Raw genomic sequence first — 27,513 nt, forward strand, 5'->3', positions numbered from 1 at the left:
TTTCCCTAACAAACCCACAGTTTACCCAGAACTGAAACTGAAATTGCTACATGGAATCAGTTTTAATATGGACAACTAGACAAAGTATTTTTATTTGGTTCAAGTTCAAGGCATCCATGTTCAGATTCCCTTTCTTTGCTCAGAGAATACTACTAGAACTGGCTCTGGGTCAGGTTTGGCTTGACTTTCTGGGCAGGGATGCTTCCAGATAGAGGGACCCTGGGACAGGAAGTTTGTACGAGTAGTAAGGGATTAGTAATAATCCACTGTTTCAAACTCTGGTTAGTGGTGTTGCAAAACTTTCCGATTCAGGAATACGTAAATAGTGTATAAAGAGTTGATTCAGGATATGCTGTGAAGATTGTCTAGGAAATGAAAGCATTGTAAGGCTTCTATTTCACACTTGATGCATCTAAATTTCTTAGCTTTAGCTCACTGCTGCTTGTTTCTGATATGCCCGAAATGCAAGCAACTATCTTGCTACGGCTATTCTATAAGCACTGTGGCAGTTAACATATCTTTGATAACAACGTACAATCGTATTGTACATCGTATTGTACATAACGTGTACTGCGTATTGAAGTATAGCTTCAGTGATGTGGCTTTCTGAGTTTAGTAGCCTTAGTTGCCCTCAAAGTGAAGAAAATTAGGCTTGGCCATAGTAACACTTTGACTTGTTTTATAGTATTGTGACCAGGTGTGTAAACTGAATTATTTCATGTTACATCTGTTTTCTGAGAAAGCCTCACAGTATTGCAGGAATATCTTTTTTGCTATCTGTGTAGTCTTTTTAGAATTTATTCTGGTCTGGTAGTACCTTCCAGTGCAAGTTCCAAGAGTCATTGGTCCTGACTTAGCCAAAAACTTAGGAAAAGATATGCATAAGGAAATATATTTAGTAGTATTTAATTTGTATGTCCCCTTTATGGATATAAAGAACAGAGCTTAACATATTATAAGGGTAAACTGCAAACTAACAACAAAGAAAATTCCATATCCATTTCCTACCAATGACTTTTGTGTAGCTTCTTAACATATTTTTATGCAGTTCAGCAAAAAAATCTTTGACTTCTGGAGAAGCTAACACTCTTCTGTATCCTAGGTATAAACGAGTCTTTTCAGTTGGAACCCATGCCATCACCACATACAATCCCAACACGCTGGAAGTTACAAATCAGGTAACTGTCATTTTTGAAGTTGATTTCTGACTTATGTTTGCCGTCCGGAGTGAATAGTGGCATTCAGTCTTTAGAAACTATCTAGTCTGACAAGATCTCAGCAGAACTGGAAGGTATGGCAGCTGCTACAAAAGCACACACAACAGAAGACTGGCGTTGCCTTCACTATCTCTACAAATATCCAGTGGTTTTTGTACTTTAAGGCAATTTGTCTTTATTGGCCAATAAGTAGTCTTTGCTTTTGGGTGTGCTGTTCTGAATGAACTGGGATAAGTTTGATCACTATAAGGCTGTGGCCCTGAAGGGAGTCAGGACACTTACTGTGCAGAGTATCAATTAGGAAACTCAAGCTAAAGCTGTCACATAGCATGATAGCTATTGTCTCATTACAGCAACTCAGCTGTTACATGTATGAAGGGTTTTTTGAGTAGAGGAGATGGAGCTTTGAAAGTACTAACAGTATAACCTAATTACTCTCAATTGTCTAGTGGCCTTATGGAGATATCTGTAGTATTTCTCCTGTTGGAAAAGGACAAGGAACAGAATTTAGTCTCACTTTTCGCAAAGGGAGTGGAAAAAAGTCCGAAACACTGAAGTTTTCCACAGAGCACAGAACAGAACTCCTTACAGAGGCACTGGTAAGATTTTTTTCTTTCCTTTTTTTTTTTTCTCCTTCAAGTAAGCAGTAAGTATTTGGTTACTGTTACTATTTATGGTAGCTTATTATGCTTTCTTTCCATACATAAAAAGCAGGAAAGTAAGTTGTCTTTTGAACTATTATGTTAATGAACTTGATCTAGGGTCAGTTGCAGCAACTAGTGCATGATTTTTGAATAGTGAGTAAAGCTGCAAATACTGAGTATGTTAAACTGCAGTGGAATGGTGAGCCTTCAAGGAGGCTTAGTTTGAGTCCCTTAGTATAGACTTTCTGGGTAGATTTGCTATCATTTGCATTCATTCACGGTTACCTTTTTTGAAAACAGAGATTCAGGACAGACTTCTCAGAAGGAAAAATCACAGGACGGGTAAGTGTCTGGCTTGTCTGGGTCATGTGCAGTTTAATGAAATGATCTAAAGACTTAAACTTCTACTTTGTTTGTGTACGTTAGGCTTGTGCTACATGCAGTACCTAAAATAGCTTTTGTAAATTTGGATCTGAAGTCTTACTTTGAGAAGAGAAAAGTAAGAGTTTGTTCAAAAGCAATGGGAACGTTTTTCAGCAGTAGAATATTTGGGGTCTCTTCACTTGGTCTGAGTCTTACGGTGGTACACTTAAAGACTCTGAATGTTACTGCTGAAATAAAGGGCTTTGCCATGTGGAGCTGCTCTTTGGAGAGAAGGAAGAAAAACATAAGCTTTGATTCATTATTCAGTTTTCACTGTTTCCAGCACTTTACTTTCTAACTCTAAATAGTTTTCTGCGTAACATCCTGAGCACTTGTGTGAGAATATTGTTTCCTAGGAGGATTTGTCTAGGTGAGATTAAAGACAAAACTGTTGTTTAATAAATCTTGGTAATGTAGTAGTAAGCAAGGCAGTATACAGAGCTGGACATTATATTTAATTTTATGTCTTCTGGTCACAGAGGACAGCACTTAAAGTAACTTTAAGCAGTGCATAGAATAAATCTTCAGTGTTATGCATAGTAACACTGCTGGAATATGGAGGTCCCCTTTGTCTTACTGTAGTTGAAAACAGACCTCTAACTTCTGTTGGTTTCAGTAAGTCTGTATTTGTAGTGGAATATAACTGCAGGAGACGAAAAATTTGCACTATAGTGATAATTTTTCCTTAGTTTAGTTTGACTAGCCAAAAAACAGCATCTGGTGCAATAACTATTTCCATGTCTAACCACAGTGTGCACAGTCTGTGAGTAGACCACCTTCTGCAGCAAAAGAAACTTACTCCCTTTTGGAGTGGCTCTTCTGGGATTGCTGTTCTCTCTTCAAAATGCATTGTTTAAGCTGTCGCTTCCTTGTCAGTCAACAGCTGCTTTCCTTTGATTCATAGTGTTCTTAACATAGATAAGAGCATTAAGGGAAATGATATAATTTTTTGAACTTTGCACCCGTGCCGCTTACTAGATTGGAAAAGAGCTATTGCTGTGTAGTAAAGGAATATGTGTGTAGATGTCTAAAAGTAGGTCTCTCTGCAGAGGTATAACTGCTATAAACATCACTGGAGTGATACGAGGAAACCTGTGGTTCTGGAAGTGACTCCTGGAGGTATTGACCAAATTGATCCTGCAACAAATAAAGTCCTGTGCTCCTATGACTACAGAAACATTGAAGGCTTTGTTGATATTGCTGGCTATCAGGGAGGCTTCTGTATCCTCTATGGAGGATTTAGTAGATTGGTAAGTACTAAAATATAATGTCCTAGTATAGTGCTTGGGATGTTTGTAGCTGCCTATTTAAAAATGAAGCTTCAACATAATTTGAGCATACAAGTATGTGCATCTTCGGGACCCAGCTGTGGAGCCTTAAGACTTGTAGACTGGTTTTAAAACGTCTTTTCCACAGAAAGTTAGTTAAAACATTTGAGAGCAATGTGTGGGGTGTTTTTTTGCTTATTGCATGTTTAAAAACAGCAAAGCATAAAATATCTAGTTATTTGTATTTTGATAGTGAATATGAATGTAACACGGACATGGAGTTTCCTGACATTTCTCAAAGTTACAGAAGTGACAGGCAATGTTACTAACTGATGGTGGAATTCTATTGGGAAATAGATTTATTGGTGATGGTGCTTCCTTTTTTGGCCTGTGATCTGATACTCAGCAGCATTGCTTGGGAAGTACTGTGGTGTAATGTTGGTTTCAAAGTCTTAAAAGGGGTTCTGTGTACTATACTGCAAGCAGCTGAAATGGATCTTTAGGAATTAATTAATGGTTACTATTGTAAATATGCTTACCTCAGTCACTGCTAACAAAATAGGGCTCTCTTTCTCTAGATCAGAGTTTCCATGTCTCTTGTACTGCAGCATGCTTTTCTCTGGCATAAAACTAGCAATATGTAGTTGAGCCTCTAGAGCTGCCCTAACCTTGCCTAGCCCTTACAGATAGCCACTGGGGCTACCCCTGTGATTCTTTGGCTCCTCACTCCTGCCAGGCTGTCAGGATCTGTTGCTAATGGTGGACAGGTAGGCCATGCAGACCTTTACTTTAATGGCACGCTAATATGTAGCAGGTTATCCTTTAGGAATCGCTGCTATAGAATTTTTTTTTTTGGAAAGGCAAATGTAACCTTGATAGTGGATCTCTTCTGTAATAAATACCTCTTCTCTTTATACCATGCGCTTAGCAAAGGCAAGCCCAGCTGCTGGGAAGTTTCCCTACTGTTAGGTATATAGTGGAGAATTCTTTATGGAACTGTGGTTTCTTGAGCTATGCCATGCTTTTCACCTGTGTTTTTTCTTGTTAAAACTTGCAGCACCTGTTTGCATCTGAGCAGAGGGAGGAAATTATCAAGAGTGCAATAGAGCATGCTGGCAACTTCATAGGTATCTCCCTTCGGATAAGGAAGGAATCCCTAGAATTTGAGCAATACTTGAATCTTCGCTTTGGAAAATACAGCAATGATGAATCTGTAACATCTTTAGCAGAGTTTGTTGTTCAAAAAATAACACCTAGACACTTGGTAAGTGTGTCAAACTGAACTTACTTCGATCCTCTTAAGTGCTAAGAATTCTCTTTCTTAACATGCCTTTTGTTTTTTTAAGGAACCTGTGAAAAGAGTACTAGCTCTTACAGAAGCTTGCTTAGTTGAGCGGGATCCAGCTACCTATAACATTGCAACTTTGAAACCTTTAGGCGAGGTAAGAGGCAGAACCTTTCTCAGTACCACTTCTTCGAATAGAGACTCTAAAAGATGATAATAGTAGGAATTCCACAGTATATGTAAGGTGGCCTTAATTTTTAGAGTACGTAAATAATGCTGCTTCATGAATATGATCCTTATCTGTTATTTTTAGGTATTTGCAATAGTATGTGACTGTGAAAACCCCCAGCTTTTTACCATTGAATTTATCAAAGGTCAAATTCGGAAATACTCTTCAACAGAAAGGTAACTGGAACTCCTGTGGGTTATAAGTTCAAATGGAGGTTGCCATTGTAGTGTGTCTAGTTTCTCAGCTTCCATAAACTCTGACCCTTGGAAGTGTTAACTCAAAGCCCTGCTATTCTCGTGGTCTGCCACTTACAAATCAAGATTTGTTACAGGATCTAAATCTTTCCCCTTTACCTTCATCCCAACTTTAAGCAAATCTGTCCAGAAGTTTTCTGATGAACATGTAAGGGTGTTGGACAGTTATATGCAGCCTGTTTGTGCTAAGCAATGTTGTTCTCTGTATATTGTACTTGGTTAAGCAGTATATCTGAGACAAGGAAAGAAAACACAATTTAAGTGATAGGGGAGTGTGAAGGCTGTAAACCCTTTGAGCTGTCTGCTTGAGATAGTCTTAGTTGCTTCTATTTAAAACAACCAACAGAATAGTCCCTGAGTGCACTTGCAGTTGTAATGCAGTCTAATCCTGCTAAGTGAGGTTTTGCAGAAAGCAGGGGATGAATTGGCTCACAACATGTGTAACTCATTAACAGATAATCTGGAGTTGATCCCTCTAGCGAAAGGCTGCAGCTGGCTATACTGGGTGTAGGACACCTCTGTTCTTACAGTGAGTAAAGGAACACTTGAAAGTTAGTGACCTCTTCCAGAGGTGTATCTCTTAGCACCAGTGTTAGTAAGATATTCCAAGTATTGCTGCCTTTCATTCTGTGCTTGATTTGTTGGGGGTGTCTTTGCCTGGTTTTCTTGTAACTTGGTTCTTTGGCATCACGTTTCTCATCTAAATTGTATTCATGTGTCTTTCTCCCAATCCAGAGATTCTCTCCTGGCTAGCTTGTTGGATGGAGTGAGAGCTTCTGGTAATAGAGATGTCTGTGTGAAAATGACTTCCACACAGAAAGGTCAGCGTTGGGGGTTACTCAGTATGCCTGTAGATGAAGAAGTAGAGAGCCTTCATCTGAGGTTTTTGGCTGCTCCTCCAAGTAAGCTAAAGCTTATTACGTGGTTTTATAGTGCTCTTTAAAGCATCCAGATGTTTAGTCAGGTACTGTGCACTTAACTTCTGTTATGTCTTCTTCCAGATGGTAACTTTGCCGATGCTGTGTTCAGGTTCAATGCTAACATTTCCTACAGTGGGGTACTGCATGCAGTTACACAAGATGTAAGAATAAATCCTCTGTCCATTATCTTAAGAGGTTGTTAATACATGAAGATATTAATAATAGCTATTTCTTAACCAGGGTCTGTTCTCAGAAAACAAGGAAAAACTCATTAATAATGCCATAACAGCATTGCTATCACAAGAGGGAGATATTGCAGCATCTAATGCAGAGCTTGAAAGCCAATTCCAAGCAGTAAGACGACTAGTGGCTTCAAAAGCAGGCTTCCTTGCTTTTACTCAGCTTCCAAAGTAAGTGAGAAGTCTCTTTGAGCTTGGCATATTGTTAACAGTGAAGTCAATATTAATGTTTTCCTACCAAGGAATCTCAAACTTATGTAAATGCCAAGGTACTGGCGTGCCAAAAGCAATGGGAGCAGGCCACTTTTTTGGTCTCCAATTGGACTTCTTCATCTTGAAACCAAGATTCCTGTTTCGTCTCTAATCTTGGTGATTTTGCTTTCCTTTCAAAAGATTTCGAGAACGATTAGGAGTAAAGGTTGTGAAAGCCCTCAAAAGGAACAATGATGGAGTAACCCATGCCTCTATTGACATGCTTTGTGCTCTTATGTGTGTAAGTATTAAATTACAGATTCTTTCACTTTGGCATATGTGAATTTCAGTCTACTGAAAGATGTAGAAATGGGGACTGCCCTTCAACTTGCAGCATGCTTGAACACGGAATATCTTCTTGTAAATGATTTCCTGCCAAACTCGAACTTGAAGTAGGATGTGCTTTTTATGGATTGAGTGTGGCTTTTGGACTACAGCTGTTAAGAACTGAGAGTTGAAATGAGACTGCATAGTGAATACTTTTTTTTTTTAATAGCCCATGCATGATGACTATGACTTGAGACAGGAGCAGTTGAACAAAGCTTCCCTTCTTTCTTCAAAGAAGTTTCTAGAAAATTTACTAGAGAAATTCAATTCCCATGTGGTAAGTCAAATTTTGAAAACGAGTAGCCTTTCGTAATTGCTGTGAAAACCCTTCTGTCATACTTGGATAGATCTTCAAATGTATTTGTACCTACAGTTGAAGTGTGGTGCCAGACATCGCTGTATTTTCTGAAGCTTGTTCTAAATAGGTTTGCATCTTGACAGGTTAGAATGTAGCTGTCTATACTGCAAAACTTGAGTGTCATTTAACAAATGTTTGCATGTTTAATGTGGAGACTGGGTGTTCCTCTTAACTAAAAGGATAGTATAAACTCATACTTAAGGGGTTGAAACTAGAAAAAGTAACTTGCAGCACACCAGTATACGAGATCATGAATCTCCAATATGCTCTAGGAGCCGATGCTTTACTAGAGTGTTGCTATACTCAGTGTAATGGCATATTTTAAACTTCGTATTGTTGTTTGCAGAGCATGTCATGGTATGACAGGGAAGAGCACTTTCAGCATCATGAGTACGGAATAAAACTTGCATGAATACTTTTGGGCAGGGGAGAAACACTGTGTATGTATTACATACCTGGCTTCCTAATTTCAGGATCATGGGACAGGTGCCCTAGTAATTAGTTCGCTTCTGGACTTCCTGACATTTGCCCTATGTGCTCCATATAGTGAGACTACTGAGGGGCAGCAGTTTGACATGTTGTTGGAAATGGTGGCATCTAATGGAAGGACACTGTTTAAGCTCTTTCAGGTAAGATTTAGTAATTTTTTTTATTATTATTAGAGGCCTTAGATGGTCAGTGAACATGAACTTTTTCTTGTTCTCCTGAAAGACAAATTTGTCTACTGTTCAGCTGGTTAATGCGCCTAAACCTGTTCTACCTTGGTGAGGTTTTTTTTGTGTCCTATTGCTTTACCTTTAGATATCAAATTGAGGTGGTTATTGTGTAGTGAATGATACGCCAAATCATTGTAGAATAGACTGCCTAAGGCTTGTTTCTAGAAACACTTTAAAATCCCAGTTAAATACTAAGCTAGGTTCAAAAAAAAAATGCACAGATGTTCCTCTCTTTGGAGAGTTGCCACCTTTTTTGTTTGTTTCTCTCTCAGTAAACAAGAGTTAAGATTAACAAAACAAGAGTAATATCCTCTTCAGTAGTAAACCTGTAAGAATTCTAGGATTTTTTTTAGCTAAAATGCCAGTGCTTGCTTTCCGTAAAAACAGTACGTTCTTCTGCTTCTTGGTTAGTGTCAGCTTGTGTCAGACAGTTTTCCCAGCATTATTCCAGCTTCTGTGATATATACTGCTGTTCAGTGCCAAGAAATCGTCCTGATATTTGCATGAGAAATTTTTGTTTAAAGGTATAGGGTAGGAACTCTTCCTGGGGCTAGCTTTCACAAAACTGAAGTATTAACTTTTGGCCAGAACTGAAGGTAGGACAGTCATGTAGATGAGTTAAGGAAACTGAATCACAGATGATCTGATCTTCAAACTTTGCACTCAGATAACTATTTTGACAACGTTCTATTTTAGCACCCTTCCATGGCAATTGTGAAAGGAGCGGGTTTGGTAATGAAGGCAATAATAGAGGTGAGATTTTTATCAATGTTACCTGGGATAGCATACTAAATATGTGTTGTCTATTTCAGAAGTGCAATTGCTTACCAGTAGAAGTTTGTTATATTAGTTTCTCTTGGGGCGGGGGGAGTGGGAAGGGCGAAGGTGAGGAACAGAACACCTGCTTAATTGTGAGTGGTTTAATATAGCAGCTTGCTTTATCTTAACACTTGGGGGTTTGGAAGGCATGTGAGTTGGGACATTAGGGTAGTGCCTTGCATGTTTCCATACTGCAGTCAAGATTTGGCTGTTAGTGTTGTGTGTAGCTCAGTCACATACCTCAGAGTCACCAGACTTCTGCATGTTGAAGAGGGTCTCTCGAGAGGAGACCGTATTTCCTGGGATGCATTGCCAGATGGACTGGGATTAGCAGGCAGTAGTGTCCCAGAGCAGACTAGTGATGTCAACTTCTGCTCTTACTCCTTCTGCTTCAACAAAGGATGATTTGGCTTTGTTAGTTTCCATACCACAGGATGTATGGGCCAAGTCCATACTCCTCAAGGGCTGCTCGTGATTGTTGCAGGGTGATCTTGCTAACTGACTCTCGACGCTTCCTGTGTTGACGTTCAGGGCTTAAGTTAGTGCCTCATCGTATCACAATGGCTTATGCATCTGAAATGCATCTAGTACTGTCTTGGAATGGAAGTAAATGAACACTTGAAATAGAGGTATTATAAATCTGCAGGTTTCCATTGATATACCTGGTAATGTTAGCTAAAAGTTGCCATGCTGTTTATTATAACTCCTGTCATTTGAACTATAGCGGGACATGGGCAAGTAAAAATGCTGTTAAAGCTTTTTCTTAATTATTCATTACAACTAATGTATCTCAACTGAGTGATGGACTTAGCCATGTGGCTATCTAAACCGAACAGCAGCAGTAATTATTAAATGGTTACTGTTGATCAAAGTCAAGCAACAAGCAATTACTTGTGGCTGTCATTCTTTGTTTAACCCTAATTTGCAATTGCAGTGTGGAACTGGTACTTGTAAATATACTACCAACCTCCTGATCTGCGATAGGAGACATGCATCTTACCCTACCCAGTTACTGTCCTCATAGATGTAACTACCAATTATCTGGTCCATGGCTTTCCTACAACTTTGATCAGTTGCTGTCGAGAACCTGCATTTAAAGTCCATCAGGCTATAGCTTCTGGCTTTTGGATATTAGTTGACATAATTGATGGTCAAGAAGGCCTTGGAACTGTAGAACAAGATAAAAACAGCTTAACTAAGATTCTTTCTTTAGTAATCATCTTGCCCTGTTTCCAAAGGAAGGAGACAAAGAGATTGCTACCAAAATGCAAGATCTTGCCCTCAGTGAAGGTGCCTTACCTCGTCACTTGCACACTGCTATGTTTACAATAAGCACAGATCAGAGGATGCTTACAAATAGGTATGTTGTCTCACTTGATATATCATGTTTAAAAAGCCTAAGTAATGCCTAGCTAACATTAGAAACATGGGAAGATCACGGAAGAAAACTTGCAGTTCTTTAGGAGAATATTTTCTTCAGCAGCTGGTATGTTTAAGTAGAGCAAGCTTCAACTGAGACTGCAGTCACTTAATAAACCTTTGATTATTTATTTTTTTTTTTGCCGAAATGGGACTTGGGTTGGTTGCTTATTAAAGGCTCAAGTTTAGATTTTTCTTTTTTTCTGAAAACATTCAGGGAAAGAAAAGGCAAGTAGGATGTCTGGAACTTGTAAAAAGGTTCAATTTGTATTGTACAACTGTGTAAATCCTGGTGTGTACACCTTAGACATCCTACATGCAGTTAGGGTCACCTATCCCATCGGAGACACAAGTCTTGTCATACAGAAATCATTCACTGAATTCAGCAGTCAGTACAACTTGTGAGCTCTGAGACTGGGCACAAGGGTATGCTGAGGAGGATGAGTGATAATTCAGTTATTTCCACCCAAAGACAAGATTATAGAAGTTTTAGCTGCACGTTCCTGAAGTGCTTAAAGAGTTAGTAAGCAATGTTGTGACAAGTGGAACTTGTTGCCACTGTGTCATTCAGGGGACAGCTAGTATGAAACCTTCTGTCACACTAGTTCTGTTTGGAGCTACTGCTTATGACTTGCTTGTAAGCAATGCTTCAGTTCAGTGCATTAGACAAATTGAACAAACTTGTCTACTAGCGACACGTTGGCAGAAAGTGTCAGTTGACATAGAAGGCAGGCACCCAAAAAGGCTTTCCTAGGCAATAGCTGGTATTAAGAACTTCAGGTAGAGCAGTTAACAGTTCTTGATGGCTTCTAGACTCTTTAACTGTAAATTAAGATTGACTGGATAAACTTACACTTGGTTATTAGATGATTAGTTTCTGCTCTATTGCTCAAGTGTTCTTTTGAGGTCTCGATCAAAAAGCATGTGCTGCTACTATTCCACTGACTTCACTGGAACTCCTTAGGCAACACTTTAAAGCATGCTAAGCATATACTTGAACTAGAACAATAATGCTTTGTGCTCTTACTCACTCAAGAGGACGAAGCTCTTGTTCATCTTCATTTCACCAGCATGGTAAGGGTTTCAGTTTAGTGATTTAAAAATCTGTTTAAAATACTAACTTGCAGTTTGTTAATTTCGATGGCTTTTTCAGGCAGTTAAGTAGACATTTGGTTGGCCTCTGGACAGCTGAGAACAAAACTGCTATGAACTTGTTGAAACGTATTTTGGTGAGTAAAAATGGGATATGAAGTAAAATAAAATCTGAGGGCCTGCAGGATTAGAAAACTTGGGATAGTCCTGTATAGTACACATATCCCCTTTCCCCTCCAAGGGGGAAGTCTAGCCTGGGAGATCAACAGTCTGGCATCTGCTGTTTAAAGGATGTTGATGGCTAGTACAAAACACCACAGATTCTTTAAGTGTTCTGTTAACTTTCCTGCCACTTTTAAAAATGGTATATGACACAAAACTTAGAAATAAGGTGTCTGATTTCTTTCTTTTTATTAAAAGGACAAAAATGTGGGAGATACAGTAAGCTAGTCTTTAATGCTTACTGCCAGTAAGAAATTCAGGCAACAGTTCTGTCTGTGCTTTCATGCCTGTCCAACTTTCTTTGCTTATAAGATAGTTTAAATTTATACATTGACTGATAGTTCCCATGTTCTTTCACCCTTATAGTCCCCTGGAAGATTCTTGCTGAAGTTAATTCAGTGAGAATCGTATGTAAGGAATTGCTAAATCTGGAAAAATAGCAGCTTTTAAATTCAAAATAGCAGTTCCTTCACTTTTGGCAAATTGTCCTGGCCTTGGTCCGCTTCTTCTGGAAGGGTTAGTCAAATGAGATGATCCCATCTCTAATGTCACATGCTACATTCAGTCCGTATTGGAGGATATGGATGGATTCTAGTGTTACAGTATTCATCCTCCTTGATATTGCTGTGGGATCAACTCTCTTCTTCCTGCAGTCCTTATTTTCATTAGGTGCTCCTTTAAGAAATGGGATATAGGCAAGAGCTCTGCTGTACTGAAGCTGATTATGTGCCTCTATTGAATGGTTCTGTTGAGGATGGTGGCATTTCACTAATAAAAGCAAAAAACTGCTGTAGCTTTACATACTTGCTTTAGAGTAGAATATAAATTCTGTTTTGAAATCTCCAATTTAAAGAAATACCTCATTGCCTAATGTGTTGGTTTCTGTTCCATTAGCCACATGTATGTTTACACTGGTTTTAAATGTTTTTAGCCACCAGGTTTGCTGGCATACCTTGACAGTGCCGATCCTGTTCCTGAAAAAGATGCTGATAGGATGCATGTTAGAGATAACTTAAAAATTGCAACTGTAAGTAAATGTAGCTCTCTTACCTCTTCCATTATATAGATGTACAATCTTGGTGACTTTTTCTAATACAGACACTTGGCTGTTGTATTGACCTGCATCAAACATGTCAGTAGACCTGCAACTGCAAATAACTAATATAATTTATTCTGCAGGATCAGTATGGCAAGTTTAATAAAGTGCCAGAGTGGCAGAGACTGGCTGGAAAAGCTGCAAAGGAAGTTGAAAAATTTGCCAAAGAGAAGGTGGATCTAGTCTTGATGCACTGGAGAGATAGAATGGGCATAGCTCAAAAAGAGGTAAAAGTGTTTGAAACTCTTTGTTACAGCAGCTTGATAAAGGGTAGAGAGGAACACCTACAACTCCATGAAATCGGAGGGAAGTTTGACAGTAGTAGAAGCCTAGGAATGTGAGAAACTGTAGTTCTGCTTCCTTTTAGTAAACTCTCTGCCTCTTGCTACTCTTCATCTTGGGTTAGAAATGGATTCCAGGGAGAATGTGAAGCAGGCAAATGGATTCCTTCAGCATATGTATTAAGCTCTAGCTTGTTCTTGCTTTAGCCAACCTTATCAAACTGGACTGCAGCTTATGTGAATATCTTCCAAGATAATTATACGGGAGAATAGGAAATGCCTTGAAATGTGGCAAAACCACTTTTTATTAAGAACTACATTTGTCAGAAACTGAATATTCTTTGCATCCAAAATGATGTACTTTATGCTGCTGGTATTTTAGTTATGGAGCCTGCTTGAAGCAGCTTAGTATTACCTTAGACTATACATAAAACCACAGTTGAGATTGAAGTGGTAAGTGGCTGCTTTAATCTGATACTGTAACAGGATAGCTCAAACACCGCTTGAGTTCTTGGCCTCCTTTTTCCTTTAATTTTATTGTTGTGTTCTGTGTGACAAACTCTTTGAATTATGAGACATTTCCCTTGACTTTCTTTAGTCTCCTGACTAAGCTTGTGTTTATGCATTCTGGAAATGAAGCATACTATTATCTGTGCAAAGAATGGTGAAAAGAGCAATGCAGAGTATTGAAAATGCCTGTCTTTGTACTTGATCTGATGTAACAATAAGCTTTAGTTTAGGAAAACCTTAGTTTGGTAAAATCTAGCTCAAGTTTGATGTAGACTGTGCTGCAGAATTTTGACAGGTAAGATTTCTGGAATAACGGTGAACTAGGTTCAAAGCAAAGTATTAATGGAGAAATGTGGAAAATGGTGGTGGAAGGGGAAATTGCACTTTAAACATCTTGTCTAGATACTGAGTTTAAACAATCATTTCTCTGTCTGGAGTTCTGAGCTGTTTAATTCCACAGTAACTGTATGCAAGTGTAGCTTGGAAAAAGTAGTAGCAAGTTTGGTATTACCACTTTGAATTACTTCAGTGGCCGTGGCTTGTTAAATGTACCTTTTCTTTTTCTTCCAACTTTCCATCACAATCAGGACAGAAACAATATGGTGAGTCTGCATATCTCTGCCACTTGCGTGGATTATGTTGCTCAGACTTCTGCTTGCATGTGGTACCTCATGTAGAGTAGAACATTGATTTCATGCTTGATCAAACTAGGGAACCTTTCAGTAGCAAAGTCAGGTTTGTGACTTATTTCTGTGACTTGCTGTAGTTACTTCCTTTCAAGAGCAAAGCATTCTTGTGTGTTTTCCCCTCCATCAGCTTTGGAGCTGAGTGTTTATGGTGGTGGCAAACTAAGCCTTTCTTAGGGATAACTTGCTTCTAAATGAATGACTTGTTAAACAGCTGAAAGTTTCTCTGGCATGATTTAACTTGGTGTAAATAACACTTGTGGAAGTCTGTTGCTACTACTTGCTAGAAAAGGAGACCTTATTAATAAGGCCTAACTTTGTGTGGCTTTTGAAGGAGTAAAAGAACCACAGCTTTTTATTTTAAAAGGGAAAAATAGGGAGTATCTGTTTCTACTAACTTCTTAAACTTGGGTCTTTTGCAGAACTTTATTCAAAAGCCAGTGATATTAAGGAAACGACGCCAAAGAATAAAAATAGAAGCAAACTGGGATCTCTTCTATTACAGGTAAAATACTAAGATTAATGGGGTGATCTCAAATACAAGTTGGTATCTGGCTCGATATTTTTGTTAGTATCTTCTGAGTTGCTGTGGCTTGGTTCCAATTTCTGCCTGCCTTGAAATGGTGTAAGTGCTTTGTAACAGGAACTTTAGAAAAAGGAAATCCCAAGATATACCTAAAGATTTAGGTTGTGTTTAGGAAAGGGGCGAATTTGGAAAGCTTCTCAAATGTTGTCAAACTACATCCTTTTTTCCCTTGAATCAAAAGGAAGAGTGAATAACAAACTGCAGCTGCAGATCTGCATGATGTTGAAGGCTAAGCAAAGTAGCACTGAAAATCATTGTAGTGTGTTGGTGTGTAAGCTGTGAGCTACTCAGATGTTTTGACTTGAATTGGAGTAAAAACGAGCTTAAGGCAGGCAAAGAGAAACACATGGATACTGGATTTCAAGTAGTGCCACAGGTCTTAAATGCAGCTTGCTTACCTGTGAGTTCTTGCAACTGTCAAAGCTTACAAGGGAGGGGCCTCCATCTGAAAAATGATCATTTTACTTTGGCTAGGGGTGTTACGTTAAATGGACTAATAAACCTTGACTGTTCAACAAACTCTATAAAAGCAAGCTTGGGGAAATTCCATAAACTTAACCATTTGATTTGGTGCTTAATGTTTCTAAAGGTCAAATATAGTTCATTTTGCACAAGTGTTGCATGAAAGGAAGATTCACATGCTCCTAAACTTTGAGTATTAAAGTGCCGCTCTCAGACAGTCTGTGGATCTGAAGGCTGTTCTGTAACTGCCGCTGAAGAACATGCACTGACGTCTTTGTGACGCTTGAGACATCAACTTCTGCTTTCCTGCATGAACTACTTTTTTTGTTTAAAACATACCCTTGGTATATGGATGTCTGCTGCCCTGGGTTATTGTTCACTTGTAGCCCTTACTGGCAGATACAATGAATAGCTTGCACATCTCCCGGTCATCAACTGTATGCAGGTGGCGAATTGAGCCAAAAGGGATGACAACCTGCAGGCTTTAGTCTAGGCTGATCTTTGTGACTATGAAAACACTGTACAAGTGAACAACCATAATTACTGTAACAGACTAGAGACCACTACTCAATGCCTTCTAATTAAGGTCCACTAATGGTAATCTTCTCTAGCTTGCCAGCTAAGTTTTGTCTACCTTTCAGGTAATGTTTTGAGGGGTTTAAACTGTGTAACTTCTTTCTTAGATTTCTTCAGGATCACGCTAGATCAAACTTGATTTGGAACTTCAAAACACGGGAAGAATTGAGAGATACTCTTGAGTCTGAGATGAGAGCGTTTAATATTGACAGAGAACTTGGTAGTGCTAGTGTTATTTCATGGAACCATCAGGAGTTTGAGGTAAATGACCCACTGTAGGAGAAACTGCATATGTAAAATACGTCTACTCAAAATGTCACTTTTCTGTGTCTTAACTGTATGAATGAACCTTGTGTTGACAATCTGTGACTGCAAGCTAGAAGTCTTTTGGGGTTATGGAATAAACTGCTAAGGCTTGCGACTGCGAGCGGGTACTACTGCCCAGCGTCACTCTGCAAAACGGAAACCTCTTCAGCCTGACAAATGACACTGTAAAGATGAAACATCGATCAGAACCATTGATGTATTCTTGCATTTAGAGGAAAAGAGAAGTTAGCGTTACATTGAGCACATTCAAGAACAAGTATGACTTATCTTGACAACGATCAGACTTGTTTTGGGTAGTTTCACAAGTCACTTCTTCCTGATAGCAAGTTCCTTCTCTTTATTTGCATCATGTCTCAGTGATGCTGTTTAATACTGGGTTGCCAAACCACGAATAGGTTGTGGCTAAAACCATGCTGCTCTGTAACTGATAGGCTGAGGGTACTGTTTTTACATTCTAGGAACAGCAGTGCCTGAAGTCAAAATAGCCTTTCAGGCTTCTGCAGAGGAATTGGTATGGTCCTAATTGGCTTTCTCAAAACAACTTGCAAGATGTTTTCAAGTAATGTGCTAATAAACACTCCCTGTACTCTACTCTTATCTCCAGTATTGTTACGGTTCCGCACAGTTTTAATTAATGTGTAATGCTAAAGCAAAGCAAGGCCACACTTGAATTCAACTGTAAGATATGCTTAGATATTCCCAATGCCATCCTTGTCACGGTACAGCTTTCTACTTGAAATTTGAGCAGAGGACTATGAGTGAAACAAGAATAAACTACTGCTTTTGAGGAATTCTCAGTCGGTGACTCTGGCAAATCAGAAAGAATTGCAAGACATCAGGCTAATGGTTTAGGAGAAAGAACTATTTTATGTATGCAACTTATCCCTATCGCACAGCTACTTATTACTGCTTACCTTGATGAAGTAAATAGCTAAGCTTGGGTTTGGATTGGTATTTCTTACACTGGCATTTAGCTTTTGAAGTTTTTCTCAGGTATGGTGCACAGGATTTCTGAGCACCACAGTGTCTGCTATCCCAACTCTGTCTCTGTACTTCAGAGTTGCTAACCGGGGCAGAATCAAAAGTACAGATGTGAAGCTTAGTAATACAGCCTTCCCACCTGCACTCTGTGCTCCTCTGGCTTATCCTACTGGAATGTATCACTACCATTCTTGCAGTTACAGCCCAGGCTACTTTGGGACTGGCTTGAGGGGGCTTCTGTAACATGATCTTTGATCAGCTGCTGTCTCAGAGATTTGCCTTTAAATATTTTAAACGAATACTTTACCAGGCTATGCTGTAAGTATTTGAACTAACTGCGTAGTGGTTACAAAGGCTTCTCTGTCAGCTATGGAATCTGTCACTTTGCCAAGGGGGACAGCACTGTCATGTGCTGTGGTCAAATCTGTAGATAACTTTATGTGGCCTCATGACAGTGGCCTGCAAACTATAGATAAGAAAAACCACTTTAGAGAGTGGGTTTTGTGGTATGTTAGAGGTACCTCTAAATGAGGTGCTTGCCAAATGCTTAAAACCACTGAACATTGAGGCATATGGTTAAACTTTAATGTAGTTACTCTGAAGTTAATGATGGCTCTCATTGTGCAATTTCACTTCAGCTTCTTGGCGTGTATACTGATGTCTCCAGGCTTTTATTACCCAGCATAACAGCAAGTATAACTAGTAATAAAGTCATACCTGTGTTTCATACTCGTAGTAACATTGAGTGAAGTACTTTGCAATGGAATAACTACTTATTAAAGCTTGAGTCACCGAATGTATCGTGTATTATCCAAGGTAATAAAACCAGCTGATATTAGAAACAAGTTACTTAAAGGCTGGAAGCTGGGATTTCAGTAAGATGAGAAACTTCATTTGTTCTGGGGAACAAAAATATATTTTGTAGATGGGTGTTTCTTTAACAGCAAACTTGCGGATTTCAGTCTTTCTCAGGCTGTAGGAGGGGTTGCTAATCTTGAGTTTATGGATGCAAGCAAGTACAGCATTGTTATGCAAGCAAAAGCTTAATGAAGGAGAAACAGTATTTACTGTTAAGTAACTTGTTCTGTGTTACAGGTAAAATATGAGTGCCTTTCTGAGGAAATAAAAATAGGGGATTATTATCTAAGATTGCTACTGGAAGAAGATGAAACTGAAGAGAGTGGAGCAATCAAAAAATCGTGAGACACTATTAAAATCCTATCTCATTCCCAAGGTCTCTGTTTTCTTCACTAAAATCTCATCTTTTTCTTAGATACGAGTTCTTCAATGAACTCTACCATCGCTTCTTGCTTACCCCAAAAGTGAATATGAAATGCTTATGTCTGCAAGCATTGGCCATTGTTTATGGAAGATGTCATGAAGAAATAGGACCATTTTCTGATACTAAGTACATTGTTGGGATGTTAGAAAGGGTAAGAATTATTTAAAATTACATGATAGAGTAGTTAACATACAGGTAGTCCAACGTATGTTCAGATCCTTCAAGCTACTATGAAACCTGAGTTTTGGTTTTACAAAACATGGAGCTGCAGCATGAATACTTTTTTCATGCTGTCACCAAGTGTTCCTACTATCTTCCCTTGATTCAGTTGAAGTTTCACTAAAAAAACTACTGATCATAAAGGTATTTCAAACTAGTCTCTCTATCTGCATTTTGATGGCCTTAACAGGTTTTCAGGGTGTACAGAAATAGTGTGAAGGAACTTTGTGTGATATTAATCTTGTGCTTGCTTTTGCAAGACACAGAAGCATAAAGCTTTTTAAGACAAAAACCTTGTTCCGTGTCACATTATTTCAAAATGCTGACTTCGAGAGTATTAGCAACAGCCCCAGACCTAATGAAATGGTAGCCTTAGTTGGGCACATGTGATGGATTAGATTTTTAGTAGTGACTACTTTGCCTATTAAGTGTCTGTTAAATTATTTCTGACAACTGATACAGGTTGCAAAAATACATTTCCATGCAGTCTGAAGAAGGGGTTCTTTGCTAACATCAGTATGGGTTTGAGATATGGCTGTTGTAAGTGAAACTGAACCAGTGCAGTCTCTTGTCTTCTGCCCTCAGTCTTGATAGTATCACCGGAGATGTAACGTCAAAAACCCATTCTGTCTGCTGACCAAAAGCATTCTCTCTAATTTGTGTTAACCGGCTCACTGGGGAATCCAAACGCTGTCCCTTTAGAACAATAGACTTAGCAGAAAAGTGGGTTTGAGTGTCAGACCCAGAGCAGCAGAGGGGGTGGAGGGCAGCAAGGCCTGTCCTCAGTGGTGGAAAGCTGTGTTTATTAGTTGTGCTTGAAACTGGACACTTAATAGTCAGCAGTTTTATTCTGGGCGTGAAAAATGTAAATGGGTCTTTGCAGGTGCAACTGTATTGACTTTTGAGGATAACTTCTGATAAGTGCTGTCAAATACTAATTTTTTCTCTTCTGCTGCAATAGTGCACTGACAGGCTTGAGCGGGACAGATTGATACTGTTTCTCAACAAGCTGATCCTTAATAAGGTAAGGTGGAAGTGTACAATTAATGGTAGTTTATCCGTCTTTCAGCTGTATAAAATGGTCTGAACTAGTCTTTCAGGGCTAACTTGAGCAGAAATTCAAGTCTTGAAGTCTTAAACCAATGTTTGATACAGCTTTCTGGGGTGTGGTATTTATTTACTGGTGAGAAAGCTGAAGGAAAATGCGTAGATATTGTGGTGATTGTACTGCTCTAGTCGCTTTAGAGAATGATTTGACGTTTCTCATGGTCACTACTTACTTGAATAAAACTGTTCAGTACTTTTAACAACTCTTATCTGGAAAATGCTTGTGTTAACTCAGTTCATCCATTAACAGAAAAATGTGAAGGACCTTATGGATTCAAATGGCATTAGAATCCTTGTGGATCTGCTTACTCTGGCACATCTTCACACAAGCAGAGCTACTGTCCCTCTGCAGGTATGTGGCCTTTGTTTCTTACTAGTCGTATGTTGCTTTGCTAGAAGGACAATTCTTCAAAAAAAAAAAATCAGTGTCCTCACATTTTGTGTAGAAATGTGATATTTGCACTGAAGCTAAAGCTCTTCTTGTGAACATCAATTTCTAGAGCAATGTGATTGAGGCGGCACCTGATATGAAGAGGGAGAGTGAGAAAGAATGGTACTTTGGCAACGCTGACAAAGAAAGGAGTGGTCCTTACAGCTTTCAAGAGGTACCTGTCAGCTTCAAACTCTCAAATGTGACAAATTATTTCCATCTCAAACTATATTCTTTAAATAAGGATTAAAGCTAGATAAGACAATTGATATTGTGCAGAGAACCACAACCTTTTTGATAAAGCTGACTACCCCTCCAAGCCCCAATTATGCTGCAGTTAATCTGTTAATCTGTCAACTTTTACTTCGTGTTTCCTGACAGAGTTATAAATACGTTGGAATTTCATGCAACTATAGTAGTCTGCCATACAGCAGTTAAAAGCTTGTCTGGAGTGTGAATGTTTAGGAGCAAAGGTAGCTCTGAATGCCGAATCAACTGAATTAGTCTCTAATCTTGCAATAGATGCAGGAACTATGGAACAGTGGAAAGCTGACTTCAAAAACACGTTGCTGGGCTCAAGGTATGGATGGCTGGCGACCATTACAGGTCATTCCTCAGCTGAAGTGGTGCTTGCTTGCCAGCGGCCAGCCTGTGTTGAATGAGACTGACCTTGCCACACTTGTGCTCAACATGCTTATCACAATGTGTGGATATTTTCCCAGCAGGTAAGCACTAATTTTCAGCAGAAGTGGTTAACTTTCTCTGGCAGATGCATAAATTCATGAATTCTGTCTTAAAGCTTTTCTTAGAAACAAAGCAGTACATTAATGAACTGTATTCAAGAGCCTTTTACGTAGTAGTAATTAATTCTGTGGGCAAATAGAGAGTTTGTAAATGAGACAATACTAATGTTGTGAAAGGGACTGCAAGAATGAATGCATAATCTATGTGCGTTTCTAATGCACAGCGGCATAGTCTTGCAGGCAAGCTCTTGTTTAACTTCAAAACAAAGCTGCTTTAATGCATGACATTAAACCACACTTATTAAGTCTAACAACAAACTTTGAAGTTAAAAAAAAGGACACTGAATGATCTGAACAGCCTGATACTTACAGCTTAATAAAGTTGTTCATTCTTGAAAGAGAAAAGGCACGTATGCTTACTGCTGTGCCACTTTTTTTTTTTAGGGATCAAGACAATGCTATTATAAGACCTCTACCTAGAGTGAAAAGGCTGTTGTCAGACAGTACTTGCCTTCCTCATATCACTCAGGTAAGCAGCTCTTCAAAAATGTGTCTGAGTAAGTCTGACTTATTCTACCATCTTCCCCGTGTGAATACTTTACGTGGGACAAACACATCAAATGACATCTGTAACATCCTGCAGATCTCTGGACAAGCAGTGTTTTATTTCACTGGGGATGTTACAAATTTCATGTTGTTTCAGCCAATATCTCATTAATAAGTATTTCCATCCTTGGAGATAGTGAAAAACCATCTGGATGTTGTCCTTGGAAACCAGCTCTAGGTGACCCTGCTTTTGCACAGGGGGGTTCGACAAGATGACCTCCAGAGATCCCTTCCAACTTCAAACATTCTGTGATTCGGACTTGTTATTTTTGGGCTGAAGTATTCTTTAACTGAAATTATTTTAAGTTTGCTGGCTTGTCCCAATACTGAATTAGTTAAAACTTCAATTTTGGCTAGGTAACTTGCAGTACTCAAGTAGCTAATGTAAATGCTTTTGTTTGATTTCAGCTATTACTGACTTTTGATCCTATCCTTGTGGAAAAAGTCGCTATATTGCTGTTTCATGTCATGCAAGATAACCCTCAGTTACCTCGTTTTTATCTGAGTGGAGTGTTCTTCTTTATCATGATGTACACGGGTTCCAATGTACTTCCTATTGCAAGGTGAGGAAAAAGAATAGCTAAAAATACCTCTTGACCAGTCATGCTCAGAAGGGCTGCTGCTCTAAATGCTCCAGGGAGTGTGGCTTGCTGGAACCAACATGAGACTGCAAGCAAACACCCTCTACAAGAATTGTCTCCACATGGTCTAGTCAGTCACTACAAAGTGAATTGCTTGTGACCCTGCCAGGGAGGGAATGAGGGCGTGTCTGATCATATAGTTCTAACAGTAAAACAAGGCATGACTTACTGTAGAAGAACAAATCATTGCCCGCACTAAAGAGTATAGGGTACTGATATGCAAATGTAGTTTTTGATAGTAAGCAACTATCGAAAGTGATGGAAAACACTAATAGCCTGTTTTACTATTGATGCCTGAAACAGATCAGTCCGTACTGCCTGACACAGATGCACTGCACATGCAGGTGGCCATTGCAGTTCATCCCAGTACTCTTCCCCTAAATTCTATAGTTCATGAAAAGCTATCATACAATTCCATTAAGGCTCTTCTATAGCAGAATGCTTTGGGAAATGATTACATGTTTACCTGATGACTCTGGTGTAACAGGACTGTCAGCAGTTAGTGTAAGATCATCTTGTTTCATCCCTGCAATGATGCCCTAATGGTGCAGGGAGCAGTTTGTAGGGATGTCTATCAGCTTTTTCTCCACGTGCAGGAAAAAACCCAAGTTTTCAGAAACAAGACTTTGAAACTGAAATGATGAACATAGGGCAACATTTATAACATGGGAGTGCTTAACTTGGTGGAATTCCCAAGGATTTGATGGACTTTGTGCGGAGGTTCATTCAATTGTTGCTGTTGCTCTTTTGTCTCAAAGTACCTGTATGAGACTTGCCAGCTGGACTATGTAGGCCTGCTTATCTTTCAAGGGTGCCTTAAATATCAATGAAACAGAAATAACTGCTGTTTCTCTTCTAGGTTTTTGAAATACACGCATACAAAACAAGCGTTCAAGTCTGAAGAAGTGAGTAGATTGCAAAAGTAACTACCTCTGTTCCCAAATAGTTTTGCAGACCACCTGTAGTTATTTTAACAATACTTGATACTTGTTCTTTTTCTAAGCTCTCAAGAGCTAGAATTTAAGAACTATAAGGGAAAAGGGGGAGTGTTTTTTAGATCTCAAGTTGGTTAGCAAGACTAATTCAGGTTACCTTTAAGATGACAATGTGATCTCTTCCGTAGACAAAAGGTCAAGATATAGTTCAAAGAAGTGTACTTGGACATATTCTTCCTGAAGCAATGGTGTGTTATTTAGAAAACTATGAACCAGAAAAATTTTCTGAGATATTCCTTGGAGAATTTGACACTCCAGAAGCAATTTGGAGCAATGAAATGAGGTAACCGTTTTATGTCAGAGGGACAAATAAATCTGAACTACATCTCATGCTGAAGAGGTCTTGTCTTTGACGTTTCTAAAGAAAGGTGAAACTACCTGGGTTCCATGGCTTCATTACTTCCCTCTGCCTTCTGCAAGGGCAATGTCCTGCATTGCCCTCTGCTTCTATGAAAAATAACAGGGGCAAGGGGGAGCAGAATGGGTGGCAGAAAGGGAATATTTTCCTGATCATCTGACAACATGCTTTACGTCTGCCTCTATCATACTTGGTTAAGTTCATTTCGTGAGTGGAGACTTCACTGTGTATGTGGACTGCTTTTTACTTGCTGTACTCATTTATTACCAACCTGTCTAGGAGATATACCTCTAATATTAGAGTATGTTTTTAGTCACCTAAAAAGTAGAGGTGTTGAGGGAGGGCAAAATGCCACTTTAAATTGTTTCTAATAAACTAATTTTCATGGCATTGAAATAGCTTTATAACAGGATAGGACTGAATCCTGTTCTGAATCCCTCCTGAAAGGTAGGAAACTACTAAGGAAAATCTTTTCAGAAGAAATCATTGAACACCCTTGTACAGTCACTGAGGATTGAGGACTGCTTGGCAAGTGTTAAACCAAACTTTGTAATTTTTAGGCGTTTAATGATAGAGAAGATTGCTGCTCATCTGGCTGACTTCACCCCTCGTCTTCAAAGCAATACAAGAGCTCTCTACCAATACTGTCCTATCCCAGTTATCAACTATCCGCAACTGGAAAATGAGCTGTTCTGTAATATTTATTACCTCAAGCATCTTTGTGATACACTCAGATTTCCAGACTGGCCAATTAAAGATCCAGTAAGTAAGAAGTATTTTAGGATTCATTTAGTTCTTGATCTTTGAGTCCTAAAAGTGGGATTTGTTACAAAAATTAAGGCAATCAAATGCTAGGTTTGTTGCAAGTAACTGATTGATCCTCACTTTCAGCTCATAAGCAAAGATGTTAAACGCTTCTTTATCTTGAAGCAGAATAGCCTTCATGCCATATAGCAACCATATGTTAAGTATATCCTCCTTGTGGTGACAGCTAGAAAAAGCAAAATAAAGCGTCACTTTTGGGTTCTTATTTGTCCACACTGGACAAGAAACTGAGCTAACTTGGTGTCAGTACATTAACTGGATTGATGAGATCTCTTTGGTACAAGTCTATGTTCTAGATCTGTCTAAGCAGCTTTACTTATTCATGCAGCTTTGTTGCAGTTTTTGTAGTATTGAGATGTGAACTGCATATCAGTTAAGTGATTCTCCCTGTTCTAATGTCGCTCTTAGACATTTTAATTTTAAGGTGCTCTTGAATAAAATATAGCACTGCAGTCAAGCAAAGTCTTAATTGCTTCCTGACTGGAGGGGGAACCATAATTACTAAAGGTAAAAGGATTAGGACTTTGAACTTAAGGTGATGGGTGATAAGGACTCATTAGTAAAGCAGCACTTTATTAAAAAAGATGATGTGTACTGGTGTCAGCATAAATGAAACATTAATAAATTGTAATTATTTAGGTTAAACTGTTGAAAGATACACTAGAAGCTTGGAAGAAGGAGGTAGAAAAGAAGCCACCTACCATGTCAATAGATGATGCTTATGAAGTCCTTAACCTTCCCAAAGGACAAGGCCAGTAAGTTGCTTTCAGTATATATTTCAGTTGCATAACTACATTTGCATAAACTCTGGACACTGAACAAACTGAAGTTTCTTATCTCAGTACTTGCAACCAATTAGTGGTACCAGTTCAGTTATGTCTAACACCTACTTCTTTCACGGTGGAGGATTGCTTTATCTAAAAAGAAACAAAGCTTGAAAATCCAACTCCAGTGTTTGAGAGAATAATTGTAAGGTGTTTAAATAAACTGAAACTGGGGGAAAAAAATGCTTCGAGCTCTGCTTCAAAGCATTCACTAGACTGTTTTACAGGACAAGCATTAGACTCAACCACAGTGAGCAAAGAATATGGCAGAACTTGAATACATTCAAAGTGGAACTTGGTTTCTCTGATTATGCTTCTCCCTGCCAAACATTGTCCCTTTTTTTGGTGATAATATCCTTAGGATTTTTTTACCTCCTATTTTGCTGCTGTCTACAAGAGAACTGACAGCACTTTGTATTTATCCTTCAAGAACAGTGCACTTACTACAAATCATGGCCCACTAACGCTTACCACTTACAGCTCATTTGGACTCTTCATTTCAAAGATTCAGGGACTTTGAGCAGCTTCTGGTATATTCAGTGCAAGAGGTACTAATATACTTTGTTTCTAAAATTTCTTTCTATTCTGTGGCCACACGATTACCCCCATTCAGTGTCAGCTGATGAAGCGGGATTTTCAAACTGAAATATGAGAGCTTTCTAGTTTTCACTTAATTGCAGTTACTATTAGTACTCTTGTCAGAATCCAGGCTTGTTTTTCTGTTTTTGATATTACTCAATGTAATGGAACTTGTTTTCTTATAGGCATGAGGAAAGCAAGATCAGGAAAGCATATTTCAGGCTGGCACAAAAATATCACCCAGACAAGAATCCAGAAGGCAGGGTATGTACAATACAAATTTGTGGTGTTAACGAAGTGGGGACAAATTCAGCTGTTATATGTATTAAGAATTCTGAAATGCCCACTTAAATTTTCTTTCTCCCTTTTAAAAGCTATGCCCTAGATGAATACTGGAATACAGATCAATACTACAGATGAGTAATTTAACTGATGTCAATCAAGGAATATTAGGATTTCTACAGTAAACTGATGTAATCGTGTCAGACCTGCATCTCAGAAAGCGTCTTGTTTAAGGAGTTACACAGGACCTAAATAAGCTAATTGCTCCTTTCAAAGACAGACTGCATGCTCTGCCCGTTCTTACAATCAATTAAACTGTACTTACTACTTTTGGTGTAGTAGAATTGACTTAGTTTCAGTCTCTTCCTATGGCGGAGTTTAGGAGACAAAAGAATACTGCTCTGTGAACGAGTGTTATTGAGGGTATTTTTCTGAAGTGTAATAAGGCAAAGAAGCTAGCATTGTGGCTAAAAACATGGAATGTTTTATCTTACCTGCATTTTAACTGATGCTGCAGGCTTGTAGTAATTTAGGGGATTCTTAGCAACTTAAGACTATTCCTCTTTATTTGCAGGATATGTTTGAAAAAGTTAATAAAGCATATGAGTTCCTATGCACCAAATCTGCCAAGGTGATAGATGGGCCAGATCCAGAAAACATAATTTTGATCTTGAAAACTCAAAGCATCCTCTTCAACAGGCATAAGGAAGGTAAGCATGCTGTTTCAGAAGAATGCTTTGTGTTCGTTTCTTTAGTGGCCATTGTGGTCTGTTTTAATCTCTGTTCTTGAGTCTGTGTTCTGTTGATCTAGTTTCTGTCTTGCTACACCATTATGTAGCTGTGGTAAAGGGCTTCAAAATAGGACTTTTCCGTCCATGAAATAAATGAACATGTAGTAAAACTTAATTCAAAAAAGCACGAATAGCTTTTTGAAATTCTCTGCTCCAATACTAATCAGTTTGAATCTTCCTCCATATATAACTTAGACTTAACAACTCTGTGCAGAAAAGTCCTCACTAGTACTCAGTCCGCCTGGTGGCAGATTCTGGATATAAATGAGATTCTCATTTTTAATAACCACCTGAGTGTAATCTTGCAGAAATTCTGACTAGTCCTCTGAGTTAGAGTCCTCTGAGCGGGCTGTGACACCACCTCTTTCACAGCACAACTAGGGAAGAGGGATAGCTAGAGTACCCTAACCCTTGGCTCTAGCTGCAGTCCCCAGCAGGCAGCTGCTGGCATGTCCAAGTCTTGCCGAGTCAACAGTGTTTTGCTGCGTCGGTGTTACATTATAATGGCAAACGAAGAACCTCATATGCAGTCGTAGTTCTGTCAGTTGTGTGGAGGCAGTGACAACATTAGCATAGACTTACATAGGCTGGCTCACAATCAGCTCTGTACTGCGAGATGAAACTGTTCTTTAGCACTGCTGA

At 38.9% G+C, this 27,513-nt stretch overlaps 1 protein-coding gene across 1 annotated transcript in view; it reads left to right on the forward strand.

Moving 5' to 3' along the window:
* Window positions 1–27,513, forward strand: part of DNAJC13 (DnaJ (Hsp40) homolog, subfamily C, member 13) — a 48,833-nt gene that overhangs the window by 3,441 nt on the left and 17,879 nt on the right. Inside the window, exons 2-35 of the mRNA XM_009696836.1 lie at window positions 1,103–1,178; window positions 1,667–1,816; window positions 2,162–2,203; window positions 3,334–3,534; window positions 4,610–4,816; window positions 4,899–4,994; window positions 5,151–5,242; window positions 6,056–6,222; window positions 6,322–6,401; window positions 6,481–6,650; window positions 6,873–6,972; window positions 7,228–7,335; window positions 7,890–8,045; window positions 8,829–8,885; window positions 10,190–10,311; window positions 11,524–11,599; window positions 12,616–12,711; window positions 12,864–13,007; window positions 14,680–14,762; window positions 15,989–16,142; window positions 18,285–18,388; window positions 18,463–18,622; window positions 19,652–19,714; window positions 20,048–20,149; window positions 20,298–20,402; window positions 20,750–20,952; window positions 21,415–21,499; window positions 21,985–22,139; window positions 23,077–23,122; window positions 23,341–23,495; window positions 24,131–24,332; window positions 25,035–25,150; window positions 25,984–26,062; window positions 26,655–26,790. Of these exons, the coding sequence (XP_009695138.1) occupies window positions 1,103–1,178; window positions 1,667–1,816; window positions 2,162–2,203; window positions 3,334–3,534; window positions 4,610–4,816; window positions 4,899–4,994; window positions 5,151–5,242; window positions 6,056–6,222; window positions 6,322–6,401; window positions 6,481–6,650; window positions 6,873–6,972; window positions 7,228–7,335; window positions 7,890–8,045; window positions 8,829–8,885; window positions 10,190–10,311; window positions 11,524–11,599; window positions 12,616–12,711; window positions 12,864–13,007; window positions 14,680–14,762; window positions 15,989–16,142; window positions 18,285–18,388; window positions 18,463–18,622; window positions 19,652–19,714; window positions 20,048–20,149; window positions 20,298–20,402; window positions 20,750–20,952; window positions 21,415–21,499; window positions 21,985–22,139; window positions 23,077–23,122; window positions 23,341–23,495; window positions 24,131–24,332; window positions 25,035–25,150; window positions 25,984–26,062; window positions 26,655–26,790 (4,088 nt within the window). The remainder of the gene's footprint in view (window positions 1–1,102; window positions 1,179–1,666; window positions 1,817–2,161; window positions 2,204–3,333; window positions 3,535–4,609; window positions 4,817–4,898; window positions 4,995–5,150; window positions 5,243–6,055; window positions 6,223–6,321; window positions 6,402–6,480; window positions 6,651–6,872; window positions 6,973–7,227; window positions 7,336–7,889; window positions 8,046–8,828; window positions 8,886–10,189; window positions 10,312–11,523; window positions 11,600–12,615; window positions 12,712–12,863; window positions 13,008–14,679; window positions 14,763–15,988; window positions 16,143–18,284; window positions 18,389–18,462; window positions 18,623–19,651; window positions 19,715–20,047; window positions 20,150–20,297; window positions 20,403–20,749; window positions 20,953–21,414; window positions 21,500–21,984; window positions 22,140–23,076; window positions 23,123–23,340; window positions 23,496–24,130; window positions 24,333–25,034; window positions 25,151–25,983; window positions 26,063–26,654; window positions 26,791–27,513) is intronic.

The sequence above is a fragment of the Cariama cristata genome, unplaced genomic scaffold, assembly GCF_000690535.1.
Source record: "Cariama cristata isolate BGI_N322 unplaced genomic scaffold, ASM69053v1 scaffold4023, whole genome shotgun sequence".
In the NCBI taxonomy this organism is placed as follows: Eukaryota; Metazoa; Chordata; class Aves; order Cariamiformes; family Cariamidae; genus Cariama; species Cariama cristata.